Raw genomic sequence first — 21,611 nt, 5'->3', positions numbered from 1 at the left:
AAAACCATGTAGGTAGCTATTATATTTATTCGCCGGATTTACGCTCAGCACTGGGGTGCTCACCATGACACTATATATTTCAAATTCTTATAACCAATGCGAGCAGCTTTGCCTATCCAAAGTTGGCTAGTGTAAACGTTTACGAAAAAAACACCATTTGCTAGCACAATGCGTCAAAAATAGCTGAATTCAGAGTGGCAAAGTTATTTGACAAGAACGAGACTGTTACATAACTGAAAAGGACTATTTGTGGTCTCTACAATTAGCTAGTTTAAAGACTTTCGATTTTCAACGTTATGTCAATAGACATAAAGTTGATAATTATTTAGCAACAAAATACATTCTTGCTTCAATGATTTTCTATGTTATTTAGACACAGCAGTAAATTAATAAGACAAGACTTATCTACTGTGTATCTCTAATTTTCCTTTTGATAAGATACACGTTCTGTTCATCAAAATATTTGTCTATGTTATCGGAAAATTATCTCCTTGTCTATTATGTAATTGTTGAAATATCTATTAATGATTGTGAACTGCTGCTAGGCAGATTTGGGTAAAAAATGTATTATCCTATAGATATTATTATAGGAACAATACTATAAAAGTTTTCGAAAGCATCAACATGACTCTTGTATGGATTTTAAACAAGTATCTTAGACGCCTACAGATTTCAGGATTGAACTTTGTAATCGCTTGAGCCACTCCTGAGATTTTATTTACCGTTACATAGATACATTCTTGTAGAATATAAATATATATTCATGCATGTCAACTTTATTTATTTTTAGACAAAAAAATATATATTTTAGTCTTCAAAATTTGTCGAGGTCCCATCCATTTTACCCACTTTACAATGAAATACGAACACGCATGAAAACGAGACTTTCTTATTATGTATGCTCATAAAATTATATAAGTAAAAATATTGTTCTGTAACAGAAGTTATGTATTTGTAAATAAAATAACGTATTTTTAATTATAACTGTTTTATTATTACTATAAAATAGAATACCTTTGATACAACAATTGGTCACAAATAACACTTAAAATTCTAGTAAAGAGTACACTTGTATATAAAAACCTATCAAATGGTAAAAATAAAGTAAAATTTCTTACCAAATGCTTGCTAAAAAATTAGATGCTTTTTAAGACAATATCACTTATTTACAATATTTTTACTTAACCCTAATGTGTTGAAATAAAATATTAAACCAACTTCACAAAAATAAGGTTATGATTTATTTTCGATAGCCAGCCATCTTGCGGGGTTGTCTATGGTGATTGTGTCTATCTGTTGGCGCGAAAATCCTTTAGCCTCCATCTTGGGCAATATGTTGTGGATAATATGTGCGTAGCCGTGGCCTCCGAACTTTGTCTGCAAATGATTTGATTTTAACGATATAATAAATCTGGCATCTGTTCCCGTTACGAGTATATTTTGATATGGCATAGTTTAAATTCATGTCCTTATTTGTATCTAAACCATAACTCTTATTAACTCCGCCGAAACGCGAAGAGTTAGTCCCAAAAATGTCTTCCTGCCACTTAGTGCGCTGTTAGGGGAACATAATCTTAGGACTAACTATTATGATTAATTTATTTTAGATCCAGCGGAATTCTTTATGAACAATACTGCAGCCCCAATAGGTCCCTTTAGAGCAGAAAGTTCTTTAAATGAAGTAATTAGACTTACCAATCGATGTTTCGTATGAATATCATGGGACATGAGTATCCTATCTTCTTTGCCCTCCTTGACTAGTAGCGCAACCTTCTGTATTCTCTGAGCGTCACTCAACATGTCCGTGTCCACATTTAGCTGGTAATATGAGACTTCTACGCCAAATAGATCGAACTGACAATATGTGCCTAGTTCCGCAAAGTCTAATAGGACATCGTCTTCTAGAAGAGTGCCTGTAATTTTAATATGCATCTATTTGAAGTATGTAGCTATCTATGAAACTCAACTCAACTTGGACTTGTCGATTATAAAAAAACGGCTTATTTCGTTTAGGGCCACGCCAAAAAAGAGAGGATGACCAAAAATCTTGTAAGTTGAAATGACCTTATTGAGGGCAGCCCCCATTTTTTTTTATTTGGCAGTTGTTAATATTGTTTTATAGGTTTGTTAAGTACCTAAAACCGATTCGTAGCAAATTCCACAATATTGTTTACTTACGGTCCAAATGCGACATGACGACTTTGTCAGCGGAGCCCCCGGCCTCCAGGTACAGGCGTATGATCTCGAAGGGAGCCTCCTTGACCCTGTGGGGGTGGAAACTGACTCCACAACCGACCTGAGGTTGTAACTCCCCTGCTGCCTTTATCGCGTTACGTTCGAAATCTGGAATCCAATCAAAGTAAACTTATAATTAATCTTAGAGAATGACTAAAAGAAAGTTCAGAGTTCGGGTTTTATGTAGGTAGAGGTAGATAGTTTACGAGAAAAGCTGCATAGAAAAGCTTAACACAGTGTCAATCTCAAAAGAGGTTTAAATACATATAATTACGCCAGAATTAGGCGTATGTATAAGTACCCAAAAAGTAAAATGATAAATGAAAGTTTGAAGATTATTTTAAGAGCTTCGCGAAAATCTCCCGTGTATAACTTGGTACCTAATTTGCATATAACGAACCTCTTAGCGGCCAAACGCTGGCGATCTCTCCCATGAAACCAGCCCGAATAGAAGGCTCATCACGACACCCAACCGTGAGCTCTTCCATCATATGATTGTAAATATCTTCCGTGGTCTTGTCCAGAGTACCGGAGCTCTGCGTGTCGGCAATGTAGTGGCCAGTACCGGCTACAATATGCACTTTGCTTCTTTGCGATATTTCTTTGCAAAACTTCAAGTTGCGTCTAATGCCCTCTGTTGTGTTCTCCACAATGGTACCTGAGGAAAGTCGTATCATTTGAGAACCTTTCTTTGGATCTTGGTTATTTAATTAAAACAGTCTTTCGATTGTTTGTTTGTGTGTGTAGCGTATCTATGTGAGAATCGTGGATGGACCAACGGTAGAAATAAGTTCCAAGCGAAGTTTTGTTCCAAAAAATATTAAAGATATTCCTACCTGCCTTTTCATAAAACTCACCTCCACTCGCAGTTCCGTATTCAACAACATCATGTAAAACAGCTGCATTCGCTTCCTTATCATCCAGTTCCAAGTTATACCTCAAACTGTATGGGTACTGCCTCACAAAACCAAGAGTTTCTATATGAAAATTCGGGTGGCTGTCGAATTTAGGCGCTAGGGCAGAGGGCGGAGTCTTGTAGAAATGTTCGAAGTTCATAGCCAAATGCTCGTGAGTTAGTGTGCGGCCCAACACTGATGGGCTCACGTCTCCCAACACTGGAACAACATGGAGTGAGGATGAACATGAACTTTGGACTAGCCTGTGGTCAGAATCGCTGCCGAGGCGCGGGAGCAACTTTTTCGGAACATGTAATGGAAAGTAGTACCTATCTCTGCTTACCCCTTTTATCATAAGCGCAATTTCGATATAATACCTATATTATTTTTGTTTTGTATACTATGCATAGTTACATGTGTTGATAAACGAACTAAATAAAAGATTTAAAAATAGATAGGTAGGTACGTAATACCAGCAGATAAATAAATTAAAAAAAAAACACTCACCGGTTTGTACTTTTGAAGTCATTTTGATACGAGTACGAAGCGTGTGATTTACTGATACACAGACACCGAACTACTGCACGGTAATAATACAATATTTACTTTATCGCTTATCAATGCTAAGAACACTTTAAATAATTAAACAATGATAGACTGAAAGACTACGTTGGTTGTGTGATATTCCGGTACATCCAGTTCTTTTCTTAGATAAAGAAAATATGAAATAAAATACGTAAACAACAATAAACAAACACAAAATTGGCGCAGTGTGCTCCTCGAACACGTTTATGAACGTGAGAAACGAGGTCAAATTTACGAAGGAGGGCGAAGTACCTATAAACAGTTTCTAAGCTGCCATGTAGAAAAATAAATTATAAACGTTTATAGAAAACGTATTTTGCGTTGAACAGAACGCTGTGAGCGCCAAATTCAAGTTCATTGCTATGGCAACGTAATTTATTTATTGGTTTCTTTTAATTCGTAAGTGTTATCGCGTGGAAAAGATGCCTATAATAGTGAAAGATTACACTTGGTCTCAAACAAGTAGCAAAATACACATAAGGGTACCATTAAACCCTGTTAGTCATGAGAAAGTTGATCTATTTCCTACTGACAAATACATTAAGGCGAATTTCAGTCCATTTTTGTTCGAAGTATTTCTACTTCACGATGTTGACATAAAGAAAAGCAAATGCTTGGTCAAAGAAGATTTGATAATCTTAGATTTAGTTAAAACTGAAGAAATTGAATGGGAGTGCCTGGAAAAAGAGCTAACGAAGGCTGAAAAAATGAAAATAAGACAAGAAATGATTGAAAAATGTCAGGCACAAGCTCAACAGGAGTCTGAAGATAGGAAAATAAAAAAGAGCCAGTTAGACAGGTTCACAGTTCAGCAAGCGATGGAAATAGACAGTCAGCAACATAACCTGATGGATTCCAGACGCGATGCTGAAAGGAAGAAAGCTATGGACGAGTTAGAAGACTGGAGAGTTGATCATGTTGAAAATAACAATAGAATCTGCGCACCACCACCTAAAGAAACGAATGGTGTACAAATAACTGAACTTCCTCCTTCTGAAGACGAAACAGATGATGAAGAAAATAAAAAGGAAGTGGTAGAAGGAAACAAAGAAGTTACCCAAAGCGCAGCACCAGTTAATAAGCCTACACCAACTACACGAAAGCCTGCTAAGACTCCAGTAAAATCTGAGTATGTAGAGAAGAAAAAACAAGAGACTGCTAAGAGGGTACTTCCAAAGTTGAGACAGACTATGAGTTTAGAGGTCAAACACACTCCCCGGACTTTTCCGACGCCCAGTAGGGAATCTACAGCGGACGAGGAAGCAGCTTGGCTGAAGAATATCACATTGGCCAGACGAGCGACAGGTACAGGCAGCTTTAAAAGTAGCTTACCAAATCTAAATTTTCAAAACTGCTACACACCGTGTCGTTGATAACTTACCAGAGTACCTATTCATCTACCTATGTATTTATTTTAGAAGTCTAGGATGTTGAGTAAATTTTGGCGTTTGCCTTATTAATATATATAAACCATTTATTTCGGACAGAATCCATATTCATGTTAGTAGCAATTTACTTAAGCTCTATGTTAGTGCCTTTTTCATCGTTAGTGAACACAGTGAAAATATTGATTAATTCATCAAATTTTTACGCTGACCGTAACTATAACTTGATGGTTGTGGTTGTGCTACTAGATTGTTGTACTTAAAAGACTGCTTACTAAATTACAAATACAAAATCTTGTATTTCCAGGTTTTGTCTCGGAGGACCTTCGACCCGAGGAGCAAGACCCACAATGGTGCAAAATAAAAGGAGACGAATTCTTCAAAAACGGGAACTTCCTGGGAGCCATCAGCGCTTACACGCACGGCATATCGCTGTCTGACAAACTGCCCAGCCTTTACGCTAACAGATCCGCTACACATTTCGCACTTGGCAATTTTAATAAATGTGTAAGTTGTATTCATAAACTTCATATTAAATTATGTCGATTCAGTCTCGATCTGCGGGATCTACTCCTAACATCCACATTTGGTTAAAAACTATTTTTTATAAGAGATAGAGTCGTCTAGCGACGAAATGCTCTTTTATTCAGGGTTCTGAAGTAGTTTTTTTCAAGACGGTCAAACTGCAAGGCTCCAACTACATAAAAGTATTTCAGAAAACTAGAATCTTTCTATATATACATCTTCTAATTACTAATCCAATTTATATAATTCCAGCTAAACGACTGCTCAACAGCCTTAGACCTGATGAAGCCACCATGCGAGAGCAATCGTCGCAGCCGAGCAAAATGCATCGCCCGCCGTGCAGCCGCTCTCGCTCGACTGGGCTATCTCAACAAGGCTATAGACGAAATGAAAGCCGCGGGAAAACTTCTCCCGGATGATGAGACCATCAAGAAAGATATACATGACATGGAACGCGCTTGGGAACAGAATCCTGATTCCGATTAATTACTATATGAACATAATAAGGGATTTGGAAGGTGCTCGAATTCGTAACGGGAGGCATGATTTAGAATTGGGATGTATGTCTGGTCTTTAAGAATGTACCTGGTCTTTATCACCTCGTATTTTTGCATATCGTCTTCGTATTTTTTTCTACCTTTAGCACCAGACCTGAATGGAGAATGTAATATGCACGTTATGTGTGGCCTGATATATTATGTGATTGCTTTTATTTATGTTTTAGATTCGGAATTATTTTCTAGTGTTATTTAGTATTTTCAATTAGGTACGTATGGTAAGCATGATTAAAACTAGAAAAATACACCAGAAACATTATAATATTAGGAATAAAATTATAATACATTAACTGAATGTTTTACTCTTCAATAGCTTTTTTGGGTAGACCAAGATTCTTAAGTAGTGCGTGTGGGGAGGGGTCCCTTCCGCGGAACCTCCTGAACACCTCACTGGGGTGACAACTACCTCCAACAGCCAAGAATGTGTCTCTATACCTCTTGCCCACATCCAGGACATCCTGGTCACCTTGCCTGGCTTCCTCAAATGCACTGTAGATGTCAGCGGCGATCATTCTCGACCACAAACGACAATAGTACGCACTGCCCCATTCCTCAGAGATGATCTTAGTAAACGAAAGAGGATGAGAGTCATACTTGTCAAAAGGTAAAGCATGGTATTTAGGCCACAATTCCCTAACAATGTCTCTCCAGAAAGCCTTTTTCGAGTGCAGTTCCAAGTCAAGTTTGGACAGATAAAGTTCTTTGCACAAGTTGTATCCTGACATGTGCCCTCTGATGTTTTGCAAGTTCTTCACAATGTCATCTGGTAAAGGCTCTCCTGTTTCACAATGGCCACTCACTGATCTAATAGTGTTGGGGTCATAAAGCCAGTGAGTCATCACTTGGCCACAAACCTCGGCAGCATCCCACTCGACATTAGAAAGTCCAGCCACTTCAGAGTAATTAGCCTTTGTCAGTAAATGACGCAGACAATGACCAAATCTTTGGAACAGAATACCAACCTCATTGAAGGTCAGTAAAGATGGTTTGTCTTCACTTGGAGTTTGGAAATTAAATATTAATGCTGATAATGGGGTTGTCTCAGTAGATGTGCATTTGTTTCTGATTGCAATATGCCACCCAGCATCATCGTAAATGCGTATTTTAAGGTCCTGGCGTGCATATGGGTCCAGATAAAAGTTGGCAATAGGGGCATCACTAGACTCATCATAAACATCATAGAACTTAACATCCTTATGCCAAGTATGGATGCCCGTTCGCTCAACAATTTGGATGTTAAATAATTGGCTGCACAAATTGAAAAGACTAGTAATCACTCTGGGTAGTGGGAAGTACTCCCTAATTTTGTCTTCATCAAAACCATACAGGGACCATTTCTGTTTCCTTTGCCAATAAGGTATGTCCCACTGTTCTAGTTTGACATCAAAGCCTCTCTCCTGTGCATATCTCTGCAGCAACTCAAGTTCCACATCCTGCATGGACCTGGCACTCTCCAGCAAACTGTCAAGCACATTGTTCACATTTTCAACAGAACCAGCCATTTTGGTTTCCATGCTCATGTCTGCATACGTTTCATAACCAAGTATGGTGGCCTGCTCTCTGCGTAAACTCCTTATATTTTCCAGATTCGTGCCAGTTTCAAGTTCTTTGTTGACGTAGTTGGAACATCTTTGTACATGAGCCTGCCAAGCATTCCATCTCAGGTCTCTATCAGGGCAGTACTGCATGAATGGCTCATAAATATGGGGTTGCAAAGTAACCTTCCATGGGCCTTTTTGAGGGTCAGCACCCATTGCCATAGAGTAGACTAGAGTATCTGGGAATTCTCTCATAAGCCTGTCATCCTTTATAGTGCTTGTGAAGACCTTATTAGCTATATTCACTTTGTCTCTGAACATCTGCCTTTCTTTCTGTAACCCTGACAGGACATTGTTTAATCTGTCTCTTTTGATGCCTTTTACATCTAGACCATTTAGTTTACCTTCTAGAATGTACTTATCAAGTAGCCTCTGTTCTTCATCTGTTAGTTTTTTAAGTCTATTTTTTTCTGTGACTGCAGCTTGGAAGATGGGTATGCTGTTGAATTTTGTGGAGCGAGCCTTGTGGGCTCTCTCATGTATGTGTATATATGATTTTGTGGGCATGAGTGAACTGTTTCCGAGGTACAGAGTCTTTGCCATTCCCCATGTCAGTTCCAACTGTGAATCTAACTTTTCCAATGGCTTAAATACTTCAACAAATGCATTTTTGCAATTTTCTGAAGCATGTTCAATCTGTCGGACTCCATTTTCGTACTCTAAACTCTGCTTACTGATTGTGGCTATGCATTTTTCGATTGAGATGTCATTAAACTCTGGTAGTCCATTGTCGGACAGTAAAGTATTTTCTGCATCCTCTCCTATCTCTGGAATTCTGAAAAAATATAGTTTACGATTAAACTCAATACTTTATCATCGTTATTAAGAATCTAGGGTCATCGGTACGTAGGATTCTAGTCTTTTGATCGAATTGTCGTTTTATGGTTATTAACACATTACTAGGAAAATGGTTACTTTAGTTCAGTGGTTCTTAACCGGTGGTCCGCGGACCACTGGTGGTCCCTGGAGGCATTCCAAGTGGTCCGCGAAGCTTAGCTTATAATTTAGACTTATAATTGCGAGCAAATGTTTTCGCATGGACGTATATCGGGTGTGTCGTACCTAGTCCCCCCATTCATGAAAATGTATGTTTGGGGTACATTTTACGTAATATTTGTTTGAAGTCCGATAAAAATTTCGCGCTCGCTTCGCTCGCGTATTCAGAAACTATATGCCCTTATTTTGGCATTTGTCAACAAACAAAAAGTTAAGTAGGTACGTTTGGGCTAAATTTTACGTAATATTTAGTTTAAGTCCGATAAAATTTCGCGCTCGCTTCGCTCGCGTATTCAGAAAGTATATTATGGCCCTTATTTTTGCATTTGTCAAGAAACAAAACGTTAAGTACGTTTGGGCAAAATTTTACGTATTTTTTGGTTTAAGTCCGATAAAAATTTCGCGCTCGCTTCGCTCGCGCGTTTGGAACTACATAGGTAAGTTTTACTTTATTTGCATTTGCTTACCTACACAACTGCCGACATGCGTTAGCTTTGAGTAGAACATAAATAATTAAAGAAATGAGTGCTAATTTAGGTAAACCAATGAGGTGGTCCCCGGCAAGACAAACATTAGTAAAGTGGTCCCTCATGTCAAAAAGGTTAAGAACCACTGCTTTAGTTGAACATTGGAGTGTTCTGACCTATAAAATGTATAATGTTGTCTAGCTAGGTTATAATCTGATAAGAAACATTTTAAAATAAAGGAACTTTATTTGTAAATACACTTTATTTTACTTTAAAATGTTACGTAAATAAAGCGGGACTTGAGACCAGGAAAGCTTCGAGGCGGACCTACAATCTAATTTCGAAATCGGACTGCGTATTGTGAAATGCGACCTTTAAATTAAACCCTACTAAAATGTAATGTATAGATTCTATATTTGAAATTAATTTTCATTCATAGTGTTTAAGATAACTGTGTAATACAGATAAAAGTGAAATAAAAATCAATGTTACTCACAGAACAACGTATCCAGCGTTGCGTTTATTCTGATAAAGTTGTCTTTTAACGTTGCGGGCAATTACACTACTACGTAAAAACGATAAAGCCATGGTTTAACAACTAATATCAAGCTTATTTCATCAATTATTATTTATTTTACAATTCTTGTAGCCGCACATTGATTAAAATTATCATGGCAATGACAGATCAGATGACAGCTGATCCTGTCACAGACAAAAAGTGTTATCTTCTCGTTGATTTTCGTTCGGAATCTAATGTAGGATTTTCGAGTTTCGACTGATTTATTGAGCACGGTGAATGATAGTTTAATGGTCTCTGCACACAGCGGGCGCGGCGCGGCGGGACGGGACGGCGACGCGACACTGAGCAGTTGTAATGTACTAGATATTACGGACGACATCACACAGAGCCGTCCCGCTCGGCGCGACGTGACGCGACGATCTAGTACATTGTGTCGCGTCGCCGTCCCGTCCCGCCGCGCCGCGCCCGCTGTGTGCAGAGACCATTATGTTTACGTACAGAAGCAGAAGGAAAAAAGCTATTATATGTTCAAAGGGAGAGTTCATGGGGCTCTATGTTATAGGAGAACCATACATAAGTATAGGGAAAGTAAACAGGACGAGTACACAAGTAAGTGTTTAAGGTGTTTTACAAATAAGGGTGCTTACATAAAGAAACAGGTTGCCGGTACAGACAAACCTGTACGGGTAGGTACCGATCAGTGCAGGTATAATGCTAAGGGAGTATGCACCTACTTAAGTATATAAGTGGGTACATAAGGGAGGGCATAGGAGTAGTCAAGAGACGTCACAAGGCTTTTAGGTATGCCCACTGTAGAGGACGCCTACGGTACATCTTCCACAGCTCAAAGCTAGGAATAAAAATCAAGTTAATGAGATTCTGAACTGGTTTCTATATTTAATAAATAAAATAAGCTTAACATACCTAACAATGTTATTTAACAACAATGAAATCAACTTTTTCACTGTCTTTTTCTGTGACAGCGGCAATATTTTCAACAAGAGATACGTTGACCATCTGACAGGAACACAGAGTATTGCACGCACTACAAGGAATTTGTTCTGGATTAATATCCTTTCCTTCTTGATTAATTGTCTCTTTAACAGGCGGATTGCAGCAGAAGTCAGTATCCAGTCCCATTTTTTCACCGTCTTCTAATGTCTGAGGTAGATGCTGATTCAGCGTTTCTGGCAAAAGCAAACTGGCTATGCCACCAGCTACTAGTAGGGCGCCCATTATAATTAGCGGAAGAACCATTATGTCAGATCCCTAAAAACAAAAAAGATAGGTAAATTATATGACTTGTGGACATGGCATAAACCTTAATAAATAAACTACAAGTTTGTGAAAAAGTCATACCAAATAATTCACGAGTGGGATGAAAATAGGGCCCAACATGCCGAGTACGGAACTAAGACTCATACCCAGACCTCTGACTACAGTCGGATATAACTCCGATGCCATCAGAGGCAGTACGACGAAAGAGGAGGAAATGCCCATTTTACCGACACAATATAACGCTAGCGTTACGTAGGTTTCTGAAAAAGATAAGAGTTAGTTAAAACTTTATGTTTAATCACGCTGTTAAAATACAATTATAACTCAAGCTTATAATTGCTTTTTTATTCCAGATCAACTAACCATGTTGCACAAGAAACGTGGTCAAGCAAGCGACACCTCCTACGACCATACTCATACACAAAGTCCACCTCCTTCCTAGCCTCTCCATGGAGGGCCACAGGAACAAATAGGTTGGCAGCTCCACAATTCCAGCCAAAAAGAAGTTCAGAAACTCATCACCACCCAGCACTGGAGCATAGTAAGACAGACCGACGTATACGCTGGTGTTAGTGAACCAAATAAACGTGATTATAATAGTTTTCTTCCTCAAATTAGGCGTCCTGAATAAGTCCAAAATGCCATATTTCCTCATCTTCTTCTTCTCCATGTCTTGTTTCAATTTATCTGTCTCGTATTTTCGATGGAGTTGCACCATGTAATTGGCTGGTAAAGATTTGCCATTTATCCTGAGAAAAGAGACAAATAATATATTTTATCCACCTTTTTTTGATTTTGGAATGAACTCCGGAATACAGGTTCAAATGTCAAACATACCTGGCCATATTCCTCAAGATGACTTCGGCCTTCTCAAATTCTCCTCTCGCCAGTAACCAGCGGGGGCTCTCTGGCATAGGCCAAAGGTACAGGAAGAAACATACGAAGGGCAATGTAGTGGCCAGTGCTAGGTGTCGCCAGTCCCTCACCAAGTAGACCACACCAGCAAGGAGGATAAGCCCCATGGAGTACGCAATGTTCGATAAAATGGTGCAAAGCGTTCTGCTTCGTGGCCCCACCAGTTCTATGGCTGTAAAGCATCGTCTAAGTTATAGCAGCTGGTTCGCCATTAAAAGAGTAAAAAATAAAATACCAAAGTATTAAATTGGGCTCCATTAATGCTAAAGTGAAAATCACTTGCTTAACAGATCTTTGCCAATAATCTTTAACACTGTATTGTAGGCCATCTCAAAAAAGTAACAGCAATAAATTACATCTACTTACCTAAAACATAAGGCGTTGTCATAATCGCCGGTACGGTGAATCCCACGCCAAACCGATAGATGCACCATATAACGTAGTTCTGAGCGAAAGCCGTAGCGACTCCGAAGATGCATTCAATAAGGAGGTAGATGAAGAAAGATGGTTTCCTCCCAAGAGTGTCCTGGAGGTAGCCGAAGATATAGTTGCCGATAATGCCGCCAACAGCTAGGAGGACTAAGCCCAGGGTCGGATAGAAGTCTCCGTTGCAAACGAGGTTCCACTGTTAACAGATTGAAAACTTTTATTTTTGTATTTTAAATCAACGAAAGTTTTCCTTAAAATAACGAAACTAAAAACTTATATTGCGGAAGCGATCAACTCTATGAAGACGACATTATAACCTATATCAATTATTATATTTAGACCCAAGTTGTCATACCAGAAAGATCAGACATCTGGCTTCAATCATCTCTAGGTACCAATCTTTTGAATAGGTAAAGTGTCTTTACTATGAAACCATCCCATAAGATGTACCTTCGCGTAGCACAAGCTTACCTCAGTAACTGCAGTACTCTTGTAGACACTCTTCTCGTAAGTCCAGCCGTTGGTGCAAGGAATGATTTCAACTGCAGAGTCTCTCGGAGTATTTAGAGCACTCTTGTAGTTCTTCGCGATCTCGCTGTAGTTCAGATTGTACATGGTGCATTCGGAATATTGTAGCTGTCCATTCTTCAATTCCATTGGGATACTAAAAACAAGAATTTTCATTGACTTCCAGATTGGAAAATTTTCGTCTCCCGATTTGATTAAACGGTTTTTTATACCTACCGCAAAAATTTTCGGAACATATAAAACTTTTCTTGACGGTGTGTTGTTAATTTAAACTGGTCGTCTAAATGACTCCTGATTTAATTTCAAACTGTGGTTTCGTTAAGGATCAATGCAATGTTCACCTCCTAATAGATACTGAACACCTCACTGACTCAATTTCTACTCCACCAGAGACTCTCACCTGAGATTCTTAGCAAGACTAACATCCGATATAATATCCAACTCCGGGACCCTGCACCAGTGCTCCACATTAGCAGCCATGAACAGCTGCGCGTACGCATGGAAGCCGCACGGAATCACTGCTGGCAGCAAGATCAAGTAGATCACCATCTTCTGGTACCTTCCGAACTGGCCCACATCTTCTAGTATGGCGTCGAAATCCATTCTGTAGGGAATCTTACTATATTACATCTTTGTGATAATGAAAGATAGCTATGGAAGTTAAATAAAGGTTTTGCCGTTGCGCAGGCGTTTGTTGAAATGCAAAGCTTGTTGTTAGTTTTTTGTTTTGCTAGGAAAGAAAGTAGTCTCTAATGAGAATGGTATTTTTCTTGTTATTTTTCCCTCAGCCTCAAATCTCGACTAGAACAGAAAGTTCGGTTGTCTAGATAGTTTTTCAACTTTTTTTATCTGTCTTGGAGATGGACGTTAAAATAACGAGGATCAGCAGAAAATTACGGATTTCTTTGGACTTTTATCAGCCTTATAAACACATTGTTTTCTTGGTAAATGAGGAATTGAAGATAGCCTTTTTAATTACATTTACTAACGGTTAACAATTACCTTACTCTCTATTTCCTTATTGCTCCAGAAACTTCATAGTCCTCTCTTCACAGTGAGATTACCCTGACTGCCAGATTGTGCAAACGTTCTCTCATACCTTCACATATTTACCGACCTAAACAATGCCCTACTACAGGCTGTTGCCAAGGTTAAATATTTATTGTGCCCTCAAATATTTTTGCGTATTTGGACAGATGTAGGGTAAGTAGGTGAGCCTATGGTAAAAACGTCAATCCGTCATATTAAAGCATTTGCATGTTATGGTTTTCCAGCACTGCAGTGAATATGGGTGAAAAAAGCTGGTGAATCCAGGTCTATAAGAACAGACATTGGATTTGGAATTTTACCTTCTTAGTTATTTAAAAAAAAAAACACTGCCTTCATACTCAATGCATCCTTGTAGCCGACCATGGACCCAAATATACATGTCAGGGAAACGCTGGATAGTAAATGATGATCAAAATACTGGTAGGTAGTCAGAGTAAGTCTCTAAATTGTTTTTAGTTCAGTATAGGTATGTACTAATCATAGGTACCTACGTTTATTCCCTAGAAATCAAACAGCATGTAGATAAAATGGGATGCGCGTGGGCAATTATCCCATTCGTAGTCCAGTCAGTCAATTCGATTAGCGATATAATTGGGGCGGGCAAAGGACTGTCCCCTGAATACCATTCAAGGTCGGGAGACGGGAGCCTGTGGTACTTCCACCATGTACAATGTACATTGCTTGTCATCTTTATCTGATCAGCCTTTTCCCAAGTATCTTTGGTTGGCTCCTGGGCTAATATGACGCCTTTTAAGAGCATACCCAAAGTTTTACTGAAAAAAAATAGTCGATAGTCGCCTGCGTCGATAGATGCCGACATGCTGCCTTCTGCTGTCATTGGCAAAGATGTAGAAATTACAATATTCAAGAATAGGTAATATAGATGGTTACGATAGAATGTGACAATCTTACCATGCGGAAAAGAGCACCAGATTGTGGCTATGCACTTATCACGATTCACGAGCTATGCGTGCATAGTTACAAAAGCGGAAAATCAATTGTTGGACAGCAGGCATTGGATACCGAAACGAATCTGTAGGATGCTACTCAAGGTTTTGTCATGGTCTGTTCTGCTTAGATTTATTTTAATTATAAGATGCTGAAGTGGATAGTAAATAAGACAATAAATTGACGTTTGAATAAAACATTTAATACAATTTATATCAAAAATAAATGCGTAAATATTCTAAAATAAAATATAAACAAGTAAATAAGAACATAAAACTGCACTAAACGGCCATAATTAATCGTCAAAATTCATCTAACGAGGACTTTGTTTGAACACCTCGAATCATGACCTGCAGTAATGAACTTTCGACTCTATCCTTAAATCTTATGGCACATTTTCCTGTACCACTCAGGGTCGTTCTTGGCAACAGACTCTGGTCTTCCATCCTTGTGCCTGTAGTGGAACTCTGAGACTCCTCGCCCAGGGACGTTGTTCACAACGAACTTGCAGAACCGCTCGACCATGCGTGCGTCCCAATCTGATGACACGTAGTGGACCGATTCGTATTCTACTAATACCTGGTGATAGAGGAAAATTGAAAATCAGCAATATACCAAGAACATGTTCAATCACAAAAAATATAAAATGATTTAGAAGTGTTTCCAAAGTTCAAGATAAAAATTGCAATAAAACTTTGTGTAACACATGAAGGTTAACCTCAATCTACATCTAAGTTCGTAATTCAAAAGTGTTTTTTTTGCAAAATTTTCTAGTTGATGGCAACATTGCATAAATAATAATCTTACTGAAATAAATAGATAATAGAAACAATTATCCTCACGGAATTATTAAAACCACTCCAAGATCTTATACGTCTGGCAATTAACTTTTCTAAATCAAGGTTCTGTTATTTACCTGTACGGTATACTCCTCATCACCCGCCTGGAACTTGAAGGCATAGTCTCGAGGAGCCTGCCCATTCTCGCCATGCTGGTAGAGTTTCAAGTCCACCCATTTGATGGGCAGCACCTCGCCGTCGGGGAAGGCTATGGTACCGGCTTCGAAACTAAAATAAAGTAAAATATAATGAGAGGATAAGTATGGCCATACTGTGAGCTCCTAAGAGACCTCCAAAGAGCTGCAATTTTAGGAATTTGAACTTTACATAAAAATCGTCTCTGTATCAAGACAGAAAATATTGGAGATATTATAGGTCAAATGGACAAAGCCACATAGGTGTCCTTTATCAATGAGGTACCTGATATACGGCTTTATTTGAAGAATCCTGGAATTTAGTGACATTTAGATTTTTAGATTGAAAGAACATCAGAATCATGGTGTACACGAAAAAAGTTAAACTTATTTCAAAATAATGGGGAGTACCTCTAAACTACTGAAAGTTGGATTACTTACACGGAGGCAGTAGAGGGCTGACAGATTACTCCAACGCTGATACTGATGCCATTCTCCAGGAAGATGTGGTGGAAAGCGTAGCGGTGCATCAGGGTCCAGTCGCGTTTACGACCTGAAACATTCATTTAATGGAAATAGGTAGATAAGATATGATACATAAGTCCAGGTACAGTTCCAATTCTTCCACTCATGGAAATCTTTTTGAGAGCAAATTACATTGGTACTTAGTGAGACTGTAGGTTGACTTATTCAACGACCTACTAACAGATGAATCTATTTAAAGAAAATGAGTTTTCTTACCAAAACTATGGTCCCTGAAGGACGGGAGTGTGTATTCAAACGATTCGTTCTCAATCTTGAACTTGCACTTCAATGTGCCGAACTGTTCGTAGTGAGATTGATGCGCTCTGAAATACATATTTGTATGAATTGGTCAATCATTTTTCATTTACTACAGTTTCATTTTTTTAAATCAAAAATGTTAGGATACGTCGTCAAACGTAGTCCCAAAATAATATTAGGTAGGTACTTGTGAGATAACGGCAGAAAGAAGAGTATAGAAGAAGAAAACATGCTGCACCGATAAAATTAAATAGGTATTTGAATATTGGGGCAGGTAAGGGCAGGAGGCTACTGATGATTCCCAAAAAAAAAATAAGCCGAAGAGACCTGTTTTTTTAACTCAGAAACTTCTTGGTTTCAGGGGTTTATTGAAATTCTCTTTATTAATGTTGCTATTACTTACGTCTTGAGCTTCTCAAAGTACTCTCTGCTCCATTTCTCCAAAGCTATAGACTTGATGACGGCCGGGGGGTAAAGATCGGAGTCGAAATCAAAGTGCTTGGATGTGGCGTTCCATTCACCGAAGAAGTCTACTTCCACTAGTTTGGTTGGATCATTTTGGTACCTGATTAAAGTATTCACCATTTATAGGATCGCACGAAAGTTATATTAAATAGGGCACAGTACGATATCTGATCAACGGCAGTGTACCTACCTGTACCTAAAGCTTAAGGCGTCGTCCTAATTGGGAGCGATCGTGCGATGGCGCGATGCGTTTTTCATCTAAGACGTCGTCCTAATTGACAGCGATTGTACGATGACACGATGCGTTCTCGTCGTTCGATGACTTCTAACATACAGATTTCATCAGAGTGTCCTATTTGAACCTCGCAAGTGAGATAGTGAGATGAAAAACGCATCGCGCCATCGTGCGATCGCTCCCAATTAGGACGACGCCTAATGCAACTTTTGCGATTTCCATATTATTAAAGAGTTTAGAGTAGAGAACTCAAATGCCAATGCCCTACTTCATATGTAGCTGCTTTATTTAAAAACGGTATAATGGTAGTAATGGGCAAGATGTGAAGTTGCTGATAACTGATAACTGAGCAGATTATGTAGTTTCAAAACTACACAGACAACTTTCAAAAGCTAACTTACCACATCTGTCCTTTGTAGGAAACGGTCCATTTCTGCATGGGAACTACAGGTGTTATTTTGATCCCTTCAGCACCAAACTCGCCGATTTCGGCCCCAAACAGCACCGTGTCGGGGATCTTCTTACTGCATAGCAAGCCTTTGCTTGGCAACTGATGGAAAAGTAAATATTTTCATTCAATAAAGTACAGGAAAATGTAAAACACTGGTAACTATTAAGCTACATCCAGTTAGACTGGACTCTGAGTTCTTACATAGAATGTCGGGAAAAGGCTAGACAAATGAAAGTACAGGTACTTAAGCAGTTATTGTTCTTGCCAAATAAATGGTAGGTACGAAACTAGAATTTAGATACTCCATGTCAAATAATTGGTACCTAAGTCTTCATATTAAATACTGCTCTGTAACACTTTGAGGTAACTGGCTCAAACGTGGTGAAAAAACTTGACACAACACCATTGGTTCCCAAAGAATGATGATGATAAAAATACTAACACCAATATAGAACAGTCCGTTGCACATGCCCAGAGGTCTTCTTTCACAGCCAGCGATCACATAAACGCCTTTGCTTTTTTCGCTGTTCGCCGAAATGAAGAATACAGCATCAAAAGCCTATAAATGAGAAAGTCAAGGTGAGGAAAATATTATGGTGTTTTCAGCAAAAAAGCTGAACGAAAAGAAAATGACTGAGTGGGTACCTATTGCTTAAAGGATTCCTTAGATTTTATTAACACATTAGATATGCTAAAGTTATGCGTATAATATCTAAATTAGGCCTTACTGATTTGCCATATACCTACTCGAGAGTTTGCATCGAGTCCGAAGAATGTAAGTATGGATGGATGCAAGTATAACTCACCTTAGCATCATCGCTCAAGGGCTGCGCTCTGTCCATGGCGTTGGGGTCGGCTATAGCCTTCACCCCCTGTCCCGCCCGCCCCTCGGGGCCAGCCGCTGCATGCTTGCTTGAATACTGTAATTACACGTGGTAAATGAAAGACGTAGGTATGTTTCGTTTGTTGAAAATGAAAATACATACCTACTTAACGCAGTTGGCGCGAAAAAATAAGAATCTGATTATGAATGATTTCGAAACCATTTACCTAGTGTGCTGAGTTTTCTTCCTGTGGTTATTCAGTCATTCGTTTTTCTTCCCAGTTCAAACATTCAAGGGAAACCCCCTAATTAAAGCATTTTTACTGACAACGAACCGGAGATCAACAGCCAACGGCCATCAAATAAAAGTTCGTTAACACAATTCAAATTACAAAAACCTCTGATATTGCGATTCGCATATACTTATATAATATACTTTTGTTTCTAGCTTTGAACCTATCTATCAGATCCAGCAAGAGGAAGATCATGCCTAATTTGCAGTCTGTTACCTAGGGAGATAATCCGATATAGATTACCTGATACCTAAGCTGCCCAAACCTAAACCCGATAGAAGACTGAGCATGCTTCCTGTCACGCCTTCGCGACTAATTAATAATAATAGTTAATTAATTTGAAATCAGTTTATCACGCACCTGCGTTGCTAGCTGAGCTCTTAACTCGCTGATAATGAAGGAAGCTATTGATATAAATGTACTCAGTCATTGTGGTCGAACTAATTGCAGATCAATTTTTAATTAATACTTTAAACTGTTACTTTCATATGTCAACTTCTCTCAATCAAATAGATAGGTATTTCTTATTTAAGTTCCATTCAAGCAAGATCACATTTTTGTAGATTCTTTTTTTACCTTTAAAAATCAAAAAAGCATTTTGACAGAAACACTATTGCACAATGTATAGCATTTAGTCAGGTGAGCTTGTAGGTGCTTGCCCCATTATCTATAAGAATCTACCTACTACCGGTAAGGTAATCTGTACTACTACTACTAAAAAAGTTCTAAATAACAATCCTGTTTTGCCAGCCAACAGAGTTAGGACTTTAAAAGACTTTGATAAGTTTGTTTTTAGTTTTGCCAAGTTTTGAAAAGTGCATTTCACCGCGCTTTGAAAGGCTGACATGAAAAACCAGCAGATGGCGTAAACAAAACAAATATGTAACCAAAACCATAACTCACCTTTCTAAAATAATACAGACCGGCGAACAGGACATATTTCACATAATACCACTTTCCTGGGACCGCGTAAACACCAAGAATCGGCTTAGGGTTCTTAACCACCCAATTGTAAACAAACAATAAAATTATGAAACCTACAAACCACAATGTAAGAGACATTTTGTTGTCACTTAACAACACAGACTGAACAACTTGATAATACTACTGATACACATTTATATAATTTGATAAGAAATACATTGTATTCTGTTGGTAATTAAATACCTTGGAGTAGATTGTCATTATCGGAAACTGTGATGCATGTTGTAACTTTCATAAATGTCGTTTGTATTAGGTTTTGTACGGTTATTTTCACTGTTAATGTTGCTCTGAAAGGCATGGTGTGATGTGAACCAGTTAAAACTTATAATAAGTCAACAGAAATCATTATCATCATTGTCTACTCACTATAGCAGTTATAGTAGAAGCATAATAAATTAGACAGTGTAAACAGAATAGCTATATGAACCCATATATAGTAGGAATAACTACCATGTACGGTTAACAGCAAAAGTCTATTGACACTATCAAAATTATCTTTTGTATGAAGTCCCATTGCGGGGCAAAGGCCTAGTTGCTCCCAATTGCTTGAAAGAGTTATACAAAAAGAACATTTATGATACTTATAGACTTCTATGATAGGATGTTCTTAGCACAGCGGGGAGCTTTCACTTGATGATTAAAAGGCTACAAAATAATATAGATAGTTCAACTCAGATTTGCGCGCGGCCCTATGTGTGCGTCGGCTTGTAAATATACAACTTTCGTTCGTGTGACAGTGACGTCGTCCGAGGATGACGTGATCTTATCGCTTTTTGTTATGGGTACAGTCGTTTACGAAAATGTCTAGTTCTTCACGGAGAAAATGTTTAAGGAGTCAGGTAGCGTTTCAAAAAATGAAACATTCAAAGCTTTTTATTATTACATTTTGCAGTTTTTCATTATTTTCTCATACGTTTGTTAAAATTGACATTGACAGTATCTAAGAAATAAATGAGGTGAAATATCTAAGATGAATTAAATACTTCCTACATATTTTCTAGCTCGGTGTACGTGGACAATAAATAAAAGTGTGGACTAAGAATGTAAAAAGACGTATAATCTGGTATAATAATATAAACAAAATGTGTGGGGAATTTTAAAAAATTATATTGCTTCGCATAATGTCGACCAAAATAAGACGGAAATAATGAAACTCATAAATGAACGTTTAAGTCAAATTGATGAAGGGGTGTTGGGTTATAATTGTCGTCATGTACAAAAGAAAAAAGAAGAATGACATGTAGTCAAAATTTATAATTGACCTTAGTGAGAGTAGCGAATCTGAAAATTCATCATTTATTTTTCAAGTAGCGTTTCAAAATCATTATAAATAAATAAACATTAAATTACGTAATAACTGTTTTTCTTTAAACAGCCGTATACAACCCCTAAATAACTTTATTTGTACCCGACTGTACCTCTTGTCACGCACACAAAGTCACTGTATATGTACAAGGGTTACCCACACATAAGGCACCGCGCAAGACTGAGTTGAACTTACTATACTCAAGCTTAATCAGCCCGCGGGAAACAGTTGGTTCATTAGTTTGTCAAAGGTATCAAATAAAAAAAATATGGTAAAAAAACGCACGGTAAGATACGGAATAAACATTTTATATTCAACTCTTCACGTACAATGAAACAGATACATACAAAAAGGTACGATTTCTAGTTATCGAAACGTTGATTTAC

General features: G+C 38.2%; 5 protein-coding genes across 5 annotated transcripts; 1 reads left to right on the top strand and 4 right to left on the bottom strand.

Moving 5' to 3' along the window:
• Positions 1-1,044: 1,044 nt before the first annotated feature.
• Positions 1,045-3,805, bottom strand: LOC110375529 (phosphotriesterase-related protein). Its single transcript, XM_021333670.3, has 6 exons — positions 3,639-3,805; positions 3,093-3,350; positions 2,636-2,893; positions 2,179-2,343; positions 1,696-1,913; positions 1,045-1,377 (listed from the first exon to the last, which is right to left on the bottom strand). Exons 1-6 carry the CDS (start codon positions 3,658-3,660, stop codon positions 1,234-1,236), a joined length of 1,065 nt encoding a protein of 354 aa, XP_021189345.3. The 5' UTR covers positions 3,661-3,805; the 3' UTR covers positions 1,045-1,233.
• A 188-nt stretch (positions 3,806-3,993) lies between these two features.
• LOC110375530 (dynein axonemal assembly factor 4) lies at positions 3,994-6,112 on the top strand. The gene is made up of 3 exons (XM_021333671.3): positions 3,994-5,021; positions 5,409-5,608; positions 5,879-6,112. Exons 1-3 carry the CDS (start codon positions 4,139-4,141, stop codon positions 6,110-6,112), a joined length of 1,317 nt encoding a protein of 438 aa, XP_021189346.3. The 5' UTR covers positions 3,994-4,138.
• Positions 6,113-6,426: 314 nt separating this feature from the next.
• On the bottom strand, positions 6,427-9,955 carry LOC110375510 (uncharacterized). The gene is made up of 2 exons (XM_021333644.3): positions 9,741-9,955; positions 6,427-8,556 (listed from the first exon to the last, which is right to left on the bottom strand). Exons 1-2 carry the CDS (start codon positions 9,830-9,832, stop codon positions 6,483-6,485), a joined length of 2,166 nt encoding a protein of 721 aa, XP_021189319.3. The 5' UTR covers positions 9,833-9,955; the 3' UTR covers positions 6,427-6,482.
• Positions 9,956-10,632: 677 nt separating this feature from the next.
• LOC126056711 (beta-alanine transporter) lies at positions 10,633-13,545 on the bottom strand. The gene is made up of 7 exons (XM_049850466.2): positions 13,315-13,545; positions 12,858-13,050; positions 12,324-12,582; positions 11,880-12,129; positions 11,406-11,791; positions 11,124-11,302; positions 10,633-11,033 (listed from the first exon to the last, which is right to left on the bottom strand). The coding sequence occupies exons 1-7, from the start codon at positions 13,515-13,517 to the stop codon at positions 10,698-10,700; spliced, it is 1,806 nt and encodes a 601-aa protein (XP_049706423.2). The 5' UTR covers positions 13,518-13,545; the 3' UTR covers positions 10,633-10,697.
• A 1,547-nt stretch (positions 13,546-15,092) lies between these two features.
• LOC126056971 (uncharacterized) lies at positions 15,093-20,048 on the bottom strand. The gene is made up of 9 exons (XM_064036994.1): positions 19,839-20,048; positions 18,626-18,739; positions 18,262-18,378; positions 17,770-17,918; positions 17,072-17,233; positions 16,627-16,733; positions 16,327-16,438; positions 15,829-15,979; positions 15,093-15,491 (listed from the first exon to the last, which is right to left on the bottom strand). The coding sequence occupies exons 1-9, from the start codon at positions 19,995-19,997 to the stop codon at positions 15,291-15,293; spliced, it is 1,272 nt and encodes a 423-aa protein (XP_063893064.1). The 5' UTR covers positions 19,998-20,048; the 3' UTR covers positions 15,093-15,290.
• Positions 20,049-21,611: the final 1,563 nt, after the last annotated feature.

Source organism: Helicoverpa armigera, chromosome 11 (assembly GCF_030705265.1).
Source record: "Helicoverpa armigera isolate CAAS_96S chromosome 11, ASM3070526v1, whole genome shotgun sequence".
Taxonomy (NCBI): Eukaryota; Metazoa; Arthropoda; class Insecta; order Lepidoptera; family Noctuidae; genus Helicoverpa; species Helicoverpa armigera.
The sequence above is the reverse complement of the archived record's forward strand: the minus strand, read 5'-3'. Positions and strand labels throughout refer to the sequence as shown.

Coding starts and splice junctions, on each gene's coding strand:
- LOC126056711 (XM_049850466.2), bottom strand. CDS start 13,517: ATGGATTTCGACGCCATACTAGAAGATGTGGGCCAGTTCGGAAGGTAC. Junction 11,303..11,405: donor CACGTTTCTTGTGCAACATG/GTTAGTTGATCT, acceptor TATCTTTTTCAG/AAACCTACGTAACGCTAGCG. Junction 11,034..11,123: donor TCCCACTCGTGAATTATTTG/GTATGACTTTTT, acceptor TTTTGTTTTTAG/GGATCTGACATAATGGTTCT.
- LOC110375530 (XM_021333671.3), top strand. CDS start 4,139: ATGCCTATAATAGTGAAAGATTACACTTGGTCTCAAACAAGTAGCAAA. Junction 5,022..5,408: donor ATTGGCCAGACGAGCGACAG/GTACAGGCAGCT, acceptor TTGTATTTCCAG/GTTTTGTCTCGGAGGACCTT. Junction 5,609..5,878: donor TTGGCAATTTTAATAAATGT/GTAAGTTGTATT, acceptor ATATAATTCCAG/CTAAACGACTGCTCAACAGC.
- LOC126056971 (XM_064036994.1), bottom strand. CDS start 19,997: ATGTCTCTTACATTGTGGTTTGTAGGTTTCATAATTTTATTGTTTGTT. Junction 18,379..18,625: donor CCTTGAGCGATGATGCTAAG/GTGAGTTATACT, acceptor TCTCATTTATAG/GCTTTTGATGCTGTATTCTT. Junction 15,492..15,828: donor ATGAGGAGTATACCGTACAG/GTAAATAACAGA, acceptor CTCTATCACCAG/GTATTAGTAGAATACGAATC.
- LOC110375510 (XM_021333644.3), bottom strand. CDS start 9,832: ATGGCTTTATCGTTTTTACGTAGTAGTGTAATTGCCCGCAACGTTAAA. Junction 8,557..9,740: donor AACGCTGGATACGTTGTTCT/GTGAGTAACATT, acceptor ATATTTTTTCAG/AATTCCAGAGATAGGAGAGG.
- LOC110375529 (XM_021333670.3), bottom strand. CDS start 3,660: ATGACTTCAAAAGTACAAACCG. Junction 3,351..3,638: donor GACTTCAAAAGTACAAACCG/GTGAGTGTTTTT, acceptor ATGTTGTTCCAG/TGTTGGGAGACGTGAGCCCA. Junction 1,914..2,178: donor CGTCATGTCGCATTTGGACC/GTAAGTAAACAA, acceptor TTAAAATTACAG/GCACTCTTCTAGAAGACGAT.